Genomic DNA, 18,884 nt, shown 5'->3' on the forward strand with positions numbered 1-18,884 from the left:
AGTGGAGCATTGTACTGTTTGAGATGTGATGTAGTACATAAAATAGTTATAAGGAAGCCGTATTAAGCTGATTATTTTCTTCTCAGGTCCTGAATGAGACGTTGTGTCCTACATGGGATCAGCTGCTGGTGTTTGATAATGTGGAGCTGTATGGTGAGGCTGGTGAACTGAGAGATGATCCTCCTATAATCGTCATCGAGATCTATGATCAGGACACTGTCGTGAGTGCTTATATCTTTCAAATTATTAAATTCCTTCAGCTTTTAATGCTTTCACCTCCTTAAATGCAGTTAATCTTATTCTACTTCCCAAGGGGAAAGCTGATTTCATGGGCAGGACATTTGCTAAACCTTTAACCAAGATGTCAGACGAGTATTATGGGCCGCCACGCTTCCCTCCTCAACTGGAGTACTACCAGATCTACCGGGGAAACTGCACTGCAGGAGAAATGCTGGCGGCCTTTGAACTGCTGCAGGTGCATCTGACAGTAACAAGAAACTGTTTAAGTCTTAGTCTGTGTTTGTGTATTTATATAAGCTTCTGTATTGTGGAAATCTTTCAGATTGGACCAGCTGGAAAGGCCGACCTGCCCCCAATAGATGGACCTTCAGATTTCGATCGTGGTCCAATCCTGCCTGTTCCTATTGGCATAAGACCTGTCTTGAGTAAATACCGTATTGAAGTGAGTTGTTCTTAGTAGAACAGCTACCGAGCCGACCCAGAATCTATTGCTGACCTACAATCTTAAAAAACTTTGCATCACATTAAATTAACAAAACATTCATGCAGGTTCTCTTCTGGGGCCTGAGGGACTTGAAGCGGGTGAATCTGGCCCAAGTTGACCGTCCCCGTGTGGACATCGAGTGTGCAGGGAAAGCCATTCAGTCAGCGCTGATTCAGAACTACAAGAAAAACCCCAACTTCAGCACTCTGGTCAAGTGGTTTGAAGTGGTGAGATTTTTGCACATTTATATCTCAGAAAATATGAGACATTTTTTAAATGATGTTGATTGTACAACAGACATTGGAAAATGTTCATGATTTTTCACAAGGACCTGCCTGAGAACGAGCTCCTCCATCCTCCTCTGAACATCCGTGTGGTGGACTGCCGGGCTTTTGGTCGTTACACACTAGTTGGCTCTAATGCAGTGACATCTCTACGCAAATTCATTTACAGGCCATCGGACAAAAGTGTCAGTAACTGGTCTGCCATGGGTGTGTATCCAGAGAAAAAAAGTTGTCAAATATTTATCTTTAGTTGATGAGCTTAAATCATTGTGGCAATGATGTAGCCTTCATCCAAGAGCAATTAAATTGTAGTCATATATATATATATATATACAATTCACTACAATCAAGAATTTTACTGCAGGACAGATCCAAACTATAATACACTTAAAATGTCCATATTTAACTACTGAATATATTCTACTCATTGAAACTTGGGAATGGTTAAGTTTTTAAGAAGTCTCTTTTGCTCACCAAGGCTGCATTTATTTGATTAAAAAATACAGTAAAAACAGCAATATTATGAAATATTATTACAATTTAAAGGGATAGTTCATCCTAAACTAAAATGTATTTTACTCACCCTCAAGCCATCCTAGATGTATATGACTTTCTCCTGTCAGACGAATACAATCTTAGTTAGATTTAAAAATGTTCTGGCTCTTCCAAACTTTTCAGTAAATGGGTGTTGAGATTGGCGTTGGTCTCCTCTTGGCTTGCATTGAAATCCTCCACCATTTTTCTTAAAAAATCTTCGTTTTGCACTTTTAATTCATGACTGGTATTTTGTTTTGCTCTCTTCTCTGCGCTTTCGTGTTCGTTATTTCTCACTGGAGCTTACAATATCCCGGCATCCTACATCATCCACTGGAATGCCAAATTAATTTACATTTATAATAGTGAAAATCATTATTAATAACTGAGCACTAATAATTAATGACAACTGAACAGCAAATCATCATATTATTCTGATTTCTGAAGATCATGTGACACTGAAGACTGGAGGAATGATGCTGAAAATACAGCTGCACATCACAGAAATAAATTACAGTTTAATATATATTCACATAGAAAAAAATTGTTTTAAATTGTAATAATATTTCACACTATTACTGTCTTCACTGTATTTTTGATCAAATAAATGGAGCTTTGGTGAGCAGATGAGACTTCTTTTCAAAACTTTTGACCAGTAATGCATATATTCCTTTGATATTCCTTATTCTCACCTATACCAAGCACAACTAACATTGTTTATTCCTCTACAGAGGAGGTTGTGATCCACACAGAGCCAGAACCAGTTGTGAAGAAGACTGAGACAGTGGTCAAACTTGACTCAGTAAGAATAAATCTATTAAATGTATCAGTCAAACACTTGGACACAAATGACAGAAATTTGTCAGGTCTTTTGAATTTGATCATTTTACTGAATCTGTTTCAGGCGTCTGATGCTGTGGTTAAAGTTGATATGGTATGTAGACAGATGTCCGATCAGATGTCTGTCTTTCTTATTATGTTCATTGCATTGGCATTCATAATTTATTTTTAAGTTTTATGTGTGAAAATTAATTCTGTGTCCTTAACATTGTTACAGCCAGATGATGAGAAAGGTGGGAAAGGGAAAAAGAAGCGGAAGAAGGGTGAAGAGGTGGAAGAGGAGGAGCTGGATGAAAGCATGCTGGACTGGTGGTCCAAATACTTTGCCTCCATTGAAACACTTAAAGAGGTAAGAGCTATAAAAGACTGAAATTATTTTGCATGCCTTTTTACAGAAGATGCCTTGAAAATGTATGATTGAACTGAGATTGTATTGCACTATTTATGAACACTGTAGATCATTAAAACGCAGGAAGCTGAAGCTGAAGAAAAGGAAGATTTTGACTCTGGAGAGGGTGAGTCTACAATATGTTTGACAAACATTAGTATAACTTTTAACTTAAAATATGCAAATGTTAAATCAGATAGGAGCTATGCGTGCATGACTAAATATAGCTGCAATTACTTGCCTTTCAAGGGACTTTGTATAAGTTAATACTTTGATATTAACATATTATATATAATTAAAATGCATAAGATATGCATTGTCTTTTATAATTCATATATTTCTTTATTTAGTACTGCCCAAATAAAGCTTTCTGACAGATATTTACATATAATCCTCAAATTCCAAGTGAACTCATATTACATAAATAATCCTGTTTGCATAGCCTTGATTCTTTGCCCCGATTACCAAATATGTTCCTAATGCCTCTGATATGAAAGGGACCAAGAAGAAGAGAGGAAAGGGGAGCAAGAACAAAGCCATGCCTGGGGAGGGAGTACCAGAGAAGAAGAAGCACCAAGTCGAAGAGTTGAAGGTACTTCGGTCTTTAAGGAATAGTTCACTTGGAAATGAAAAATTGCTGTAAATGTCCTCATCCTCAGACCATCCAATATGTTGATGAGTTTAGCCAATATAGCATCACATCACTTGCTCATCAATGGATGCTCTGGAGTGAATGGGTGCCGTCAGAGTGAGACTCCAAACAGCTGATAAAAACAATACAGTAATCCACAGCACTCCAGTCCAACAGTGAACATCTGGAGAAGACACATCCAGCATTATGATGTTTTTAACTCATAATCCATAATAACAATTCCTCCAGTAAAAAAGTGCATCCCTTGTTGTTTTTCACATCAGAATCCAGACACAGATTTGTTCAGAGCTGTTTTGGCCTGTAAACAGTGATTGACCTTTGCAGATTTCTCTCCCGATTCAGACCAGACCACTTTTTTTAGTGGTGAAAGCACTATTATGTATAATGGACTAATATTTTAGCCAAAAGCAATGGTTTGTGGTTAAACACAGATTAGTTTTTTTTTTACAAATACACAGCTTTTGTCTTCTCCAGATGTTCACTGATGGACTGGAGTGCTTTGGATTATTGTGATGTTTTTATCAGCTGTTTGGACTCTCATTCTGACGGCACCCATTCACTGCAGAGCATCCATTGATGAGACACTGATGCAGTGCTACATTTCTCTAAATCTCTTTCAATGAAGAAACATTTTTTGGTGAAATATTTACATATCCATTTAAAAAAGAAAGGCCTCAATGTAACTTTGGTCTCTTTGGAGAGCGTTTGGGATGCCTCATGGATGTAAAAGAGTGTGGGAATTCTTGTTTCCTTCATAGATATTCAACAGAGAGCTTGAATATCAGTTTGACCGCTTCGAAGACTGGCTTCACACTTTCAACCTTTATCGAGGCAAGTGTTCAGATGATGCTGACGTTGAGCAGAATGCAGCTGATGAAGACAGACTTATTGGCAAATTCAAGGTTTGTTGTCACTCGTTGCTTATTGCTCTCTTGCTTCTGACTTGCTGTTTCTCCATGTACTCAACCAGTCATACATTTGGACACATCTACTCATGCTTTATTATTACTGTTTTCTGTTTAAACTAAAAATATAGTTCTGCAAACACATATTCATCAGCAGTGTTGTTTGTATACTATTATAGGTTTTATTAATATTCAGATTTAGTTTTCATTTTCATTTTAGTTAAAGTTTTAGTTAATTTGTTACTGATTAATTTAATGTCTATATATTTCTTATCATTTTTATTCTAGTTTTATTTTGTTTAGTACTTTAAATTAAACTAAAAGAAAATGTGAAATGCTGCATTGGCAATAAGCTGAAATAAAATAGGTATTTATATTTTTAAGATTTAAGATTTTTTTACATTTTATATATCAGTTAATGTTTATTTTATTTTTTATGGTTTTAGTTTTAATTTTAGCTTTAGTTAGCAATATTAACTCTGTTCATAGGCACTTTTTTGCATGCAAAAGTCTTTCTAACAAGGTTTTAAAGATCAGGAGAAACGTCTCAGGTTATGAATGTAACAATGGTTCCCTGAGTAGGGAACGAGACACTGAGTACTCTTGGGGCTGCTATGGGCAACGCCTCATCGTGACCCGTGTCTGAAGCATACATTGAAAAAACACCAACTTGTTGGCCGGCTACAGCCTCTGACGTCACTACCGGCACGACTATAAACAGGCACCGGGAGAACACGTAATTCTCTTCTCCGTCTGAAGCTTGTGTCCGAAGCATGGAAGGGAGCTAGAGGACGCAGTGTCTCATTCCCTACTCAGGGAACCATGGTTACATTCGTAACCTGAGACGTTCCCTTTCAAGGGAACTTCGAACTGCGTCCTCTAGGGGGTGCTATGGGGAACAGTATACCCATGCCACCATGCTGAGGGGAGTGCAGGCCAGAATCATGGCAAAAACTAAGTACCAACTCTACCATTTCCACGGGAGTTGCCGTGACGGCTGTCTGTTACAATACCCCTTAAGGCCAAAGGCCTAAGCTAACATACCCAACTTACATACACACTGGCTGAATGATGCCCAAGGAACCAAAATCTAATCATCTCAAGAAAGGGAACGAGGCGAAGCACGTAACCCTTAGCGTACAGGATTTCAGAAAGTGCGCAGAGTCTTGCGTGCACACTTACGACTTACGTGGATTTTAGAAAGTATGCAAAGTGTTCACGTGCGACCTGACCACCATGTGGTTTTGAGAAAGTACACAAAGCTTAGCGTGTGTACCTAAAAGTTCCTAAGCATCGCAGAAGCACTTAATGGCACGGGAGAGGCAAGCTCAATTTTACAAACCTCGGGTGAGGGGAGCATCACCTGAGGCAGCATATATAAGAAGACTTCTGTAACTGCCAGCACCACTAAGAGGCCAGGAGACCCCTCAGGGTGACCTGGCCAGACATCCATGAAATTCCCTGCAGTGCTGTGCCAGGCCTGATGATCAAGGAGGCTCCCTCAGAAACCTGTGATCTCAGCCACCTAATACCGGAACATGAAGCTGGATGGCTGGTGCTGGCGAGTGTTTAGTAAACACTGTAATTGAGCACTGCTAAGGAAACTCACAGAATTTATTAGTAGACACATAACCACCAGCAATTTAATACACATAAGTATATACAGAAAGGGTTACATTTACTCACCCACCCTCCTGCACTGGAGCCCCGTTTAAGGGGCGCCTTCTTTTAGTCCGGACCATCAGTAGGGTGGTTGCTATGAACATAGAACCATAAAAAACATTTTCCTTAAAAAAACGCTAACAATGCACGCCGATTGCCTTCTCAAAGACATCGCGTGCGTGCTCTTCATCCAAACAAATGACGCCTAGATCTCGTGTGTCATTGAGTGTCAAATAACGCTGACAGGGATGCACACATTGTCTAAACCCTTGCTAGTAGTCGCCATGATAGACAGAGAAAGATCGCCCTTACCGGTTCTTTCAGATGCACGCTCCAAACAGAACAGTCACTGAAGACGAAGAAGAGAATTACGTGTTCTCCCGGTGCCTGTTTATAGTCGCGCCGGTAGTGACGTCAGAGGCTGTAGCCGGCCAACAAGTTGGTGTTTTTTCAATGTATGCTTCAGACACGGGTCACGACGAGGTGTTCCCCATAGCGGCCCCTAGAGGACGCAGTTCGAAGTTCCCTTGAAAGGGAACCATAATTCAGTTAATTTGTTAACTTTTGATAATTTATATCATGTGTCTGAAGTATTGACATATTACATTAAAAAAGACGATGGATTCAGTGGAAGTCAGGAGCCAGATTCATGAAGCATTCTTAAGAATATAATTCGTACTAACTACCATTTTCTAATTTTTTTTTTTTACTTAAGAAAACAAATAAAGATTTATTATTATTATTATTATTATTATCATTGTATTCCTGTAATGCTTAAGAATGTTTTTATCTTTTTTCTAGCTTGGTCTTAAGACAAAACTATGAAAAAAAAGGTAATGATGAATTTTTCTCACAATTCTGAGTTTATATCTCAAAATTCAGACCTTTTTCTTGTTATTCTGAGAAAAAAAGTCAAGAAATGTGAGATATAAGCTTGCAATTGCGAGAAAAAACTGTGAGATAAAAAAAGATGCAATTACCATTTTTATTTTTTATTCCATGGTGGAAAAACAATTGCAAGATGTAAACTCAAAATTCAGAAATAAAAGTCAGAATTGTGATATAAAGATGAAGAATTGTGAGATATAAACTGGTCGTGATTTTGACACGAAAAGTCAAAATTATGAGCAAGTCAGAATTGTGAGTTTACATCTAGCATATCTGTGTTTTTTTTTTCTGCTTATAATTGTGAGAAGTCTTTACTTCTTTCTTAAAAAAGTCTTTGTGAATCTGGCCCAAGATGATTTCAGTTTTGTGGATGTTTATATCGACAACAATGTAAACATCATTCTATGAAACGGGTGTCTTTTCCAGTTGGACAAAAATGTTGGATTAAAGGTTTGTACCAATAATGTGACTCTAAGAGTAGCCTTCAAATACACTAAAAGTATTCAACAGTTGTTTTTGCTGTGTGTACTGTAGGGATCCCTGTGCATCTACAAAGTCCCTGTATTTGATGAGATGTCCAGAGAAATGGGCTTTGATTCCAACATGGGCATGTTCCAGAACATCCCACACAACGACCCCATTAACATCATTGTCCGAGTCTATGTGGTCAGGGTATGTAGTATTAAACAGCTTAGAGCAGTACGTTGAGTTTTTCTCCATTTGGCCATTTGAACAAATGCGTGGCTTTGTCTCAGGCAACAGAACTGCATCCTGCAGACATCAATGGGAAGGCCGACCCATATATTGCCATCAAGCTCGGGACGACAGAGATCAAGGACAAAGAGAACTACATCTCTAAACAACTCAACCCTGTGTTTGGAAAGTGAGTACATTAGCACAGAGATTTTGATTTTCTCTTTCATCACCTGATTAATATTAAGTGCAAACTTCAAACTTGCAGGTCTTTTGATATTGAAGCGACGCTCCCGATGGATTCCACCCTCACCGTGTCCATTTACGACTGGGATTTGGTGGGAACTGACGACCTGATTGGGGAGACAAAGATTGACTTAGAGAACCGTTACTACAGCAAACACAGGGCAACATGTGGTCTCAGCGCCAACTATGCAATGTGTGTAATACTCACTTCTTCTAAACACATGGGGGGTTGTGTTATTTTAATAACATTGATATACTATTATAGGTTTTTATTAATATTCTGAATTAGATATATATTGCAAATTGTTAAAACATTTATCCAATGACATTTCTCATTTTTATATTATTCAAAATATGAATAACTAGATAATAAAATAACAGTGTAATAAAGCTTATAAATCACTTAAAGGTGTTTTATATATGGAAAAATGTTCTGGGTTAACTAGAAGTGAAAATGTCGCTGTTTCGGCTTCAGAAAAGGATGCTTGGATAAAAGGTTTCCTACTGTTTTTTTTAGTCACGGCTATAATGTGTGGAGGGACCCACTGAAGCCAACGCAAATCCTTGCCAAACTCTGCAAAGATGGAAAAATGGATCCACCCCAGTATGGTCCAGGGGGACGAGTGAAAGTAGCGAACAGAGTTTACACGGGACCAACTGAAATTGAGGATGAAAATGGTATGCACGTTTGGTATCCACAAAGCAATTTGAAATGCAATATTTGAAAAATCTGCATGTTGCATTAATGCAGTCATTTGCTTCAAATATGCTTTATTCATTCCTTGCTGAGTTACGAGATCCCATTGGAAAGTAGCACATAAGAACAAATGTAAAAATGCTTTTTTCCTGACAGGACTGAAGAAAAAGACGGATGAGCACCTGGCTCTTGCTGTACTAAACCGCTGGGAAGATATGCCACGGATCGGCTGCAAACTCGTCCCAGAGCACGTGGAGACGAGGTCTCTCCTGAATCCGGATAAACCTGGGATGGAGCAGGTCAGGGATACTGTCCTAAATGGCAGCGCTTTCTGCTAATGAAATGGTGTTAATGAGCCGTTAATGAATGTGAGTGTTTCTGATGTAGGGGAAGATTGAGATGTGGGTGGACATGTTCCCAAAGGATATGCCTGCGCCTGGACCCTCTGTCGATATTTCACCGAGGAAGCCAAAGAAGTAGGAAGCACTTAATGAAATTCTTAAGCAAAATACAGATGAGTCTTATATTCTAAACCTGTTTTGGTCACGGACAGATTTGAGCTCAGGGTGATCGTGTGGAACACAGATGAAGTCGTTCTGGAGGACGATGACATTTTCACGGGGGAAAAATCCAGTGACATTTTTGTTAGAGGGTAAGGGATCTTTTTCATTCAAATCACTTGTGTATATATGTATATATATATATATATATATATATATATATATATTAGTGCTGTCAGTCGATTAAAAACTTTAACTAGATTAATCACACATTTTTTCTGTGATTAATCGCAATTAATCGCAATAAAAAAAGAAATGTTTTTGTACGTTTTTAATATATTTTTTAATGTAATAATAATAATAATAATAATTCATTACATTTATATAGCGCTTTTCTAGGCACTCAAAGCGCTTACATTGTCAGGGGGTCTCTCCTCATCCACCACCAATAATAATAATTATTTACAGTAATAATTTCACAGTTATTCAAATTAATGTAGAAACAACATAAAGACAGTATATTTTAAATACTTGTTTAAATGGCATCTTTTTATGAATGAAGGCCCGTATTACCGATATTAATACAGCTACTGATTTTTTTTTATTTTTTACATTTATTATTAGGCTTCAAAAATATAACAGTTTTTATATTAAGTAAACTTAAAACAATGCTAACATAATAAATGTCATGTTTACTCCTGTCTTAACAGTTAGGAAATATACAGAAATTTAATAAAGTTATCAAAGTTATATGCAGTCTGCACTGCCTAAACTATAAATTAAATAGTTAATCCTTATTAAAGCTACAAAAGTTATTTAGTCAAGAGCAGCGAATCATTTTCTCTGTTCCCTTTGTTCTTTAACTTTACTGACAGGAAAATTTTTTTGGTTGCTGTCCCTTTAAGAGCAGACAGACACGCGGATCTCACCGTTTATATACTGTCTATGGATCTCGCCTCATTCTCTCACAACTCTTTTTGTTCATTTTAGACTTTATATAAATCATTTAAGATTGCTCTTATGAGAATAATCGACAAAACTGGCACTTTGGGATGTTTATTGTTAGTTCAAGCGCTTAAGAGAACTGGATTTTGGCGCCCTGTCTATGCATTGTGTGTGTGTGTGTAGCCTACGTGTGTATGTGTCACATAAGGGCATTCACAGACAGCGCATTCTCTTTTTTCTTGCCACGCTTGAAATGTTTAAAAGCATTTAAATGAATAAGAGCGTGATCATATAATGTAAAGCTAGCCAATGGATTGCAGAAAATACAAATGCTGCGTTAATTGTGTTAAATATTTTGACACGTTAAACCAGACAAAAATTAATCGCATGCGTTAACGCGTTAACGTTGACAGCACTAATATATATATATATATATATATATATATATATATTTATTGTGGCGGGGTGAAGTAGGACACGACACATGAAGGAGGGTATATTCCCCGAAGGGTGGTTTTATTAAAGAATCCGTGTGAGAACTGGCTGTGCTGTGAGGTGGTTTGGCTGTTTGGTGCTCGGCGTCCTGTCTTGGTAGTGCTCTACTGCAGTGTGGGTTCGTGCTCTCCTGAGGTGTTGGGGCTGGCGGTCACATGCTGCTGTCTAGGGCATAAGGAAAAGACAATGTTAGCCGTTTCTAATGGAGACATCTCTCACCTCTGTGCCTGCTTGCGGGGTTTAAAAGGGCAGCGGCTGATGACACGCAGGTGTGGCCTCTCAGCCCGTGACGAGTAGGCGCAGGTGTGTCTGCGCCGTTGCCAGGGCGATGCTGATGAGCACTCCTATACCCCTGGAGCAGTGGGCAGATCGGGGGAGGGTGGGGAGTGGAGCCTGACAGACCTGCGAAAGCTGACCACAGGCGGGAGAGTCCATCGGCGTTGGCTGTCCCTGCCCGGTGTTGTAGGGTGAAGTTAAAGTCCTGGAGCGCCAGGAACCACCGCGTCACCCTGGCGTTGGTCTCCTTTGCCCGGGCCATGCACTGCAGGGGAGCGTGGTCCGTGAGGAGGGTGAAGTGGCGGCCGAGAAGGTAATAATGGAGCTCCAGGACTGCCCACTTGACGGCCAACGATTCCCTCTCTACAGTGGCATACCGCTGTTCTGCGGGGGTCAGCTTTCGACTGATGAACATCACCAGGTGTTCGTCACCGTTGTGGCCCTGCGACAAGACGGCTCCCAACCCGGTGTCAGACGCGTCAGGTTTGCAGCAGGAAGGGGCGGTCCGTCAGGGCGGCCTTGATCTTGAGAAATGTGGCCTCTGTTGCGGGGTTCCACACTACTTTCTCCGGCTGCCCCTTCCTGGTCAGGTCTGTCAGGGGAGAAGCTAAGGAGGAGAAGTTAGGGATGAAGCAGCGATAATATCCTGCCAACCCAAAAAGGCCTGTACCTGTGTCTTAGAGGTGGGCCACGGCGCAGAGAGGATAGCTGCCACCTTCTTCTCCTGAGGTCGGATCAGGCCGTGACCCACCTGATATCCCAAATACTTGGCTTCGGCTAGGGCCAGATGACACTTCCAGGGGTTGGCGGTCAGGCCGGCCCGGTGCAGCTCCGTGAGCACCCTCCGCAGCCGCTCCAGATGGTCCTCCCAGGTCTTTGAGTGGATCACGATGTCGTCAAGGTAGGCAGCCGCATAGGCCTGGTGCGGCCGAAGGAGGACGTCAATGATCCTTTGGAAGGTGGCTGGGGCCCCAGGGAGGCCGAAGGGAAGGACCCGGTACCGCCAGTGGCCGCTTGGGGTGGAGAAGGCCGTCTTAGGTTTTGCCTGTTCCATCAGTGGGACTGGCCAGTAGCCCTTGGTAAGGTCGAGAGTGGATATGAACCGGGCCCTTCCCAACCGGTCCAGCAGCTCGTTGACGCGGGGCATCGGATAGCAATCAAACTCAGAGACCTCGTTCAGGTGTCGGAAGTCGTAACAGAAGCGGAGGGTGCCGTCGGGTTTCAGGACCATGACGATGGGGCTGGACCACGGGCTGCGTGATGGTTCGATCACCCCTAACCTCAGCATCTCCTGTACCTCCTCCTCGATGGCGTGTCGCCGAGCCGCCGGGACACAGTAGGGCCGCTGCCGGACGATGGTTCCTGGTGGTGTGCGGACATCGTGCTCCAGTACGTGGGTCCGCCCAAGCTGGGGGGAGAACACATCCGGAAACTGACTGACCAGGTGCTGCAGCTCCGACTTCTGGGCGGCGGAAAGTTGGGAATCCATATCGACAACCACGGGAGTGGAGCTGGCATAGGCGGAGAGCTGGGGCCCGGTCCCGACCCAGCGCTTCAACAGATTAATATGATATATCAGCGATGTCCCTGTACATAACGAGCCCGACTTTTCCCGTGACTGTATAAGGTCCTTGCCGGGTAGCTAGGAACTTGCAGGCAGCAGTGGGCACAAGGACCAGGACGTGGTCTCCCCGCTGGAACTCCCGTGGTTGGGCCGCCCGGTTGTAATGCCGTTGCTGCTCTTGTTGTGCTCTCACCATATGTTCCCGGAAGATGGGCATCGCTCTATCAATCCGTTCCCTCATTTCACGCACATGCTCGATGGTGGTTCGGTGTACCGCCGGTTGTTGTTCCCAGGCCTCTCGGGCCACGTCGAGCAGTCCGCGGGGTTGTCGGCCGAAGAGCAGTTCGAAGGGGGTGAAGCCCGTGGAGGCCTGAGGGATTTCCTGAATGCCGAAAGAGCACGTAGGGGAGCATCTGGTCCCAGTCCCTTTTGTCTTCGGCTGCCACTCGGCGCAGCATCTGCTTCAAGGTTTGATTAAAACACTCGACGAGCCCGTCGGTCTGGGGGTGGTACACCGTGGTGCGGAGCTGTTGTACCTTCAGTAGCTTGCAGACATCCGCCATCATCCGGGACATGAAGGGGGTACCCTGGTCAGTCAGGTTCTGTGACAGGCTGGGGGGAGGGGTTTGAGGCAATGTCCGCTGGCACGTTGGACAGGCCTGGCAGAATCGACGGACCTCAGCCTCGAGGTGACCTGCCATCGGATGGGCATGGGCGATCTCGATCACCGCCTCCATCTTGCTGTGCGGGACCACCAGCAGGGTCTTCTCCTCCCCCCGCCGAGGTTAGGGTGAGTGCGTGGTAACTCACCGTCCCTGGGACTTTCAGAGGCAAGCAGCACGGGACGTCATGGGGCCTTGACGTCCCGGCCATCCATTCAACTTCACTTCAGCCCGTGGTGCGTTTTCAGTGTGCATGGCGCAGCCCGCCAGGCAAGGTCGTCCTGGGGAGCGGGGAGCTTCCGTGGGCATGGGCTCATCCTGTGGGCCGGGAAACACCGGCCTGCTTACCGGACGCTGGGTGCCCTCCGGCGTGCGCCGCTCCTGGACCACCCTTCGGGGAAACGGCGGCGCTCTCTCCCCTATCTCCCGGTGTTGGGTGGCCTCCGCCAGCCCTATGGCCTCAACAAGTTCGTCTACGTTGGCAGGGTTCCGCATCCCGGCGGCCTGACGTAGTGGGCGGGGAAGGGCACGTAGGAGGCGGTCAACCACGACGCGCTCCGCTACCTGGCAACCAGTGTTGAGCCAGACGGGAGAGGCTAGCGGCTTGGGCCCGAGCTGGCTGTCGTGAGTCGAAGGTCCACTCGTGGAACAGTTGGGCGGCGCTGATCGGTGACAACCCCATTCGTCCCAGGATCTCCTTTCGTAGGTCCTTGTAGGAGGTGCTTAGCTCCAGGGGGAGTGCGAAGTACGCACGCTGAGCCTCTCCCGTGAGTAGGGGCGCAATGATGCGAGCCCAATCTTCTTTGGGCCATGCCTCCCTCGTAGCAACGGTCTCAAACATCTGAAGGTACATCGTCACGTCATCATGGGCGGTCATCCTGGCCAGCAGCTGGGTTGCTTGGACACGGGGGTCAGGTAGCGGAGTTCGCGGGGCTGCGGTCAAGTGGAGTGCGGCCAACTCTCGCTCGATTTCCCCCTGCCAGGGGGAAATCTCTGTGAGATGTTTTAGCAGCTCTTCCATCATCGGGGGAGGAGCGCCACCTGGGGAACCAGAGAAGATTTGTCAGGTAGAGACCGTGAGGGAAAAAAAACAAACAAAGAAATCCAAACCAGTTGACTCGTTGCACGCGGTGAGGGGTAGGGTCGTCGGTGTCCACTTCACTGAGTTGCCCGCATTCTCCACCAGTGTGGCGGGGTGAAGTAGGACACGACACATGAAGGAGGGTAAATTCCCCGAAGGGTGGATTTATTAAAGAATCCGTGTGAGAACTGGCGGTGCTGTGAGGTGGTTTGGGTGTTCGGTGCTCGGCATCCTGTCTTGGTAGTGCTCTAGTGCAGTGTGGGTCCGTGCTCTCCTGAGGCGTTGGGGCTGGCGGTCACATGCTGCTGTCTAGGGCATAAGGAAAAGACAATGTTAACCGTTTCTCGTGGAGACATCTCTCACCTCTGTGCCCGCTTGCGGGGTTTATAAGGGCAGCGGCTGATGACACGCAGGTGTGGCCGCTCAGCACAGAGCGGCCACTGTGGAGGCAAAAACTCGGGCCTGGGAGGAGTTCGGTGAGGCCATGGAGAAGGACTATCGGTCAGCCTCGAAGAGATTCTGGCAAACCGTCCGGCGCCTCAGGAGAGGGAAGCAGTGCCCTACCAACGCTGTTTACAGTAGAGGTGGGGAGCTGTTGACCTCAACTGGGGATGTCATTGGACGGTGGAAGGAATACTTCGAGGATCTCCTCAATCCCGCTGTCACGTCTTCCATTGAGGAAGCAGAGGCTGAGGGCTCAGATGTGGACTCGTCCATAACCCAAGCTGAAGTCACCGAGGTAGTCAAGAAACTCCTCGGTGGCAAGGCACCGGGGGTGGATGAGATCCGCCCTGAGTACCTCAAGTCTCTGGATGTTGTGGGGCTGTCTTGGCTGACACGCCTCTGCAGCATCGCGTGGCAGTCGGGGACGGTGCCTCTGGGATGGCAGACCGGGGTGGTGGTCCCTCTTTTTAAGAAGGGGGACCGGAGGGTGTGTTCCAACTACAGGGGGATCACACTTCTCAGCCTCCCTGGGAAAGTCTATGCCAGGGTACTGGAGAGGAGAATCCGGCCGATAGTAGAACCTCGGATTCAGGAGGAACAGTGTGGTTTTCGTCCAGGCCGTGGAACACTGGACCAGCTCTATACCCTCTACAGGGTGCTGGAGGGTTCATGGGAGTATGCCCAACCAGTCCACATGTGCTTTGTGGATTTGGAGAAGGCATTCGACTGTGTCCTTCGCGGCGGCCTGTGGAGGGTTCTCCGGGAGTATGGGGTCCGGGGCCCTTTGCTAAGGGCTATCCGGTCCCTGTACGAACGGAGCAGGAGCTTGGTTCGTATGGCCAGCTGTAAGTCAGACTTGTTCCCGGTGCGTGTTGGACTCCGGCAGGGCTGCCCTTTGTCGCCGGTTCTGTTCATGATTTTTATGGACAGAATTTCTAGGCGCAGCCAGGGGCCGGAGGGGGTCAGGTTTGGTGACAACACGATTTCGTCTCTGCTCTTTGCGGATGATGTTGTCGTGTTGGCCTCATCAGGCCAGGACCTTCAGCATGCACTGGGACGGTTTGCAGCCGAGTGTGAAGCGGCTGGGATGAGAATCAGCACCTCCAAATCCGAGGCCATGGTCCTCAGTCGGAAAAGGGTGGCTTGCCCACTTCAGGTTGGTGGAGAGTTCCTGCCTCAAGTGGAGGAGTTTAAGTATCTTGGGGTCTTGTTCACGAGTGAGGGAAGGATGGAACGGGAGATTGACAGACGGATCGGTGCAGCTTCTGCAGTAATGCGGTCGATGTACCGGTCTGTCGTGGTGAAGAAAGAGCTGAGCCGCAAGGCGAAGCTCTCGATTTACCGGTCAATCTACGTTCCTACTCTCACCTATGGTCATGAGCTTTGGGTCATGACCGAAAGGACAAGATCCCGGATACAGGCGGCCAAAATGTGCTTTCTCCGCAGGGTGGCTGGGCGATCCCTTAGAGATAGGGTGAGAAGCTCAGTCACCCGGGAGGAGCTCAGAGTAGAGCCGCTGCTCCTCCACATCGAGAGGGGTCAGTTGAGGTGGCTTGGGCATCTGTTCCGGATGCCTCCTGGACGCCTTCCCGGGAAGGTGTTCCGGGCACATCCCACTGGGAGGAGACCCCGGGGGAGACCTAGGACACGCTGGAGAGACTATGTCTCCCGGCTGGCCTGGGAACGTCTCGGTGTCCCCCCAGAAGAGCTGGAGGAAGTGTCTAGGGAGAGGGAAGTCTGGGGTTCTCTGCTTAGACTGCTTCCCCCGCAACCCGGCCCCGGATAAGCGGTAGAAGATGGATGGATGGATGGATGGACATACAGACACTAGCTCCCCTGCACACCTCTACGTTTAACTCGAACTCTAAAATGTGTCATATTTGAAGAAATTCGTAAAAAAAATAACAAGCAGATTAAATTCCTGTCTTAACACCTGTAATGAGCTCATTTGGCCATCATCAAAAAAGTGACCCCTACTTCAACACTCTTCTTGACCTCCAAGTCACAAGTGTGTGTGTGTGTGTGTGTGTGTGTGTTTATGTGTGTGTGTGTGTGTGTGTGTCTGTTAATTTCTTTCATTCATTCAACTTTTATTTCCAGACTCAAGGTCCATTGGTAAAAAAAACACACAATACAAAAACACATTAAAAAAGACAGCTATAGCAATGCTTTCACATAGGTGACTGATCACGCTACAGTAAGCCTAGGGTTTGACAACAACATTAAATTGCAGTTCTGTGATTCATCCAACCGACAATTACATTTATAGATTAAATTTCTCATTAAAGTCGGAAAGAATTGAACTCTTGTCTTACAGAATAGATCACTTGTACTGCTCCACCTTGGTTTTTTTCAGCAGAATCCTCATACAAAGGACTTGGCAATCATTTTAGAATCTATATTAAGTAAGCTAATTGGGCGATAAGAGGAACATTTTGTTAGGTCTTTGTTGAGTCTTGTTTTAGAAGCAGACTGATAGTTGCCTCATCATCTCAAAAAATATTATTTATTACTTGCATTAAAGGGGACATCAGATGCCCATTTTGTCATACCCAAGTTGGTATGATTTTTTTAGGGTCCTCATGAAAAGTCTACAACATACATAGGTTATAATTGCTCAATGGTTGTGTAAAATGCCCTTTTAACCTTGTCAAAAACAGATCTGTCCACAGTAACCAGTTTCGGTGCATGTCTCTTTAAATGCTAATGAGTTCTGCTCACCCCGAACCTCTCTTTCATAGAAGAGGAAATGCTATTTGCAAATAATCATAAAACGACGGAGCCTCGCACATGACGTGCAGGAAAAAATAGTAGGCTAAATCATGTGCACGATTTACTATTTCGTTCCCTCAATGTACTAAAACGTGCAACGCAATGCAAAACGAGGGAACACAATAGTAATCGTGTGCACGTTGTAGTACATTGAGGGAACGAATTAGTAAATCGTGCGCACAATTTATTTATTTTTTTCTTGCATGTAATGCGCAGGGCTCCATATAAAACACATAAAATGTGAGACTTGCTACTTATGTAGGTGCCGCTGAATCACAAACAGTAAGTACTGATCCTCTAGTTTTAGCAAAACCTGCCTTGAATTGTTCATTATTCAGAAAGCAAAGTGATTCATGCAGACATAAACGAATTTAGGTGCATTACCATCAAAAATAAAACTAATCCACTGCATCCTCAGTGGCACATTATAAGGAAGACGAAAGATTCGTAAAAAAAATATATATATACTGCATAAAGATTCCCATAGAAATCAGGAAAAGGAGTGTTGACATCCTGAAGGTCAAGGGTCATGTTGCCTACAGATGTCTTAATTTTTTTTATAGTTCTTTCACTCTGCTCTTTTTTAAAATGATAGGCCAAAAATGACATTTTTTTTTTTTTTTTTACTTAACTCATAATAATGTTGTTTATTATAAAATAGTAATTTCTTGCTACGTTCTGTATAATCTTAAGTTAAGCGTGGCTTTGCCGGTGTCCCGTTTTATTGCGGGGGGAAACTGACGAGTTCTGATTGTCTTGCCAATACTGAATTATTTCTGTCTAAAACAGAGCCAACATTTGTATTGCTTAGTACAATCAGAAGGTGAACAGAAGAGACTCAAATTCATATATCTTTCACAATATAACTTTTCACATAACTTGTGACCAACAGATGGCTGAAAGGTCAACAAGAAGACAAGCAGGACACAGATGTCCACTATCGCTCTCTGACGGGAGAGGGCAATTTCAACTGGCGCTTCATTTACCCTTTTGACTACCTACAGGCCGAAGAGAAAATCGTCATCTCAAAGAAAGAGTCCATGTTTTCTTGGGATGAGACTGAGTATAAAATTCCTGCCCGACTGAATTTGCAAGTGTGGGATGCGGATCACTTCTCTGCAGATGACTTCCTGGGTGTGCTGTTGTACTTTTATAATTATTAATGTGCTTTGTATGATTAAATTTACATTCAGTTCAGACTTAATGACCTTCATTCATGCCGGCACGTGTGTTTGGTTTCGGTTTCAGGTGCAATTGAACTAGACCTGAATCGATTTCCTCGTGGTGCAAAGACATCGAAGCAGTGCTCCATTGAGATGGTGATAAACGAGCAAGACATGCCCATGGTCAACATCTTCAAACAGAAGAGAATTAAAGGCTGGTGGCCATTTGTGGCACGAGATGAAAATGACGAGTTAGAAATCACAGTAAGTTGCCTGCACATAAATACACTATTTTCTAATTTTCATTTAGTTTGACTTGTTGTACTTCAATAACTAAAACTGAAATAAAAATAAAAATATATATATTGATCTATGTAAAAAAAAAGAAAAGAATTATATTAAATAAAATGTGAAAATAAAAACTAATTCAAATTCTTAATAAATAGATAGATACAGATATATATCGAAT

General features: G+C 44.2%; 1 protein-coding gene across 1 annotated transcript in view; it reads left to right on the forward strand.

The window, feature by feature from the left end:
- The window catches only part of LOC132111959 (otoferlin-like), a 37,209-nt gene that overhangs the window by 14,932 nt on the left and 3,393 nt on the right, over positions 1 to 18,884 (forward strand). The window contains exons 20-39 of the mRNA XM_059519558.1: positions 87 to 221; positions 314 to 475; positions 563 to 682; positions 790 to 951; positions 1,053 to 1,215; positions 2,274 to 2,344; positions 2,447 to 2,476; positions 2,600 to 2,731; positions 2,840 to 2,900; positions 3,238 to 3,362; positions 4,181 to 4,324; positions 7,412 to 7,549; positions 7,633 to 7,760; positions 7,839 to 8,009; positions 8,334 to 8,494; positions 8,670 to 8,812; positions 8,901 to 8,989; positions 9,067 to 9,165; positions 18,145 to 18,386; positions 18,501 to 18,679. Of these exons, the coding sequence (XP_059375541.1) occupies positions 87 to 221; positions 314 to 475; positions 563 to 682; positions 790 to 951; positions 1,053 to 1,215; positions 2,274 to 2,344; positions 2,447 to 2,476; positions 2,600 to 2,731; positions 2,840 to 2,900; positions 3,238 to 3,362; positions 4,181 to 4,324; positions 7,412 to 7,549; positions 7,633 to 7,760; positions 7,839 to 8,009; positions 8,334 to 8,494; positions 8,670 to 8,812; positions 8,901 to 8,989; positions 9,067 to 9,165; positions 18,145 to 18,386; positions 18,501 to 18,679 (2,655 nt within the window). The remainder of the gene's footprint in view (positions 1 to 86; positions 222 to 313; positions 476 to 562; positions 683 to 789; positions 952 to 1,052; positions 1,216 to 2,273; positions 2,345 to 2,446; positions 2,477 to 2,599; positions 2,732 to 2,839; positions 2,901 to 3,237; positions 3,363 to 4,180; positions 4,325 to 7,411; positions 7,550 to 7,632; positions 7,761 to 7,838; positions 8,010 to 8,333; positions 8,495 to 8,669; positions 8,813 to 8,900; positions 8,990 to 9,066; positions 9,166 to 18,144; positions 18,387 to 18,500; positions 18,680 to 18,884) is intronic.

The sequence above is a fragment of the Carassius carassius genome, chromosome 31 (assembly GCF_963082965.1).
Source record: "Carassius carassius chromosome 31, fCarCar2.1, whole genome shotgun sequence".
Classification (NCBI taxonomy): Eukaryota; Metazoa; Chordata; class Actinopteri; order Cypriniformes; family Cyprinidae; genus Carassius; species Carassius carassius.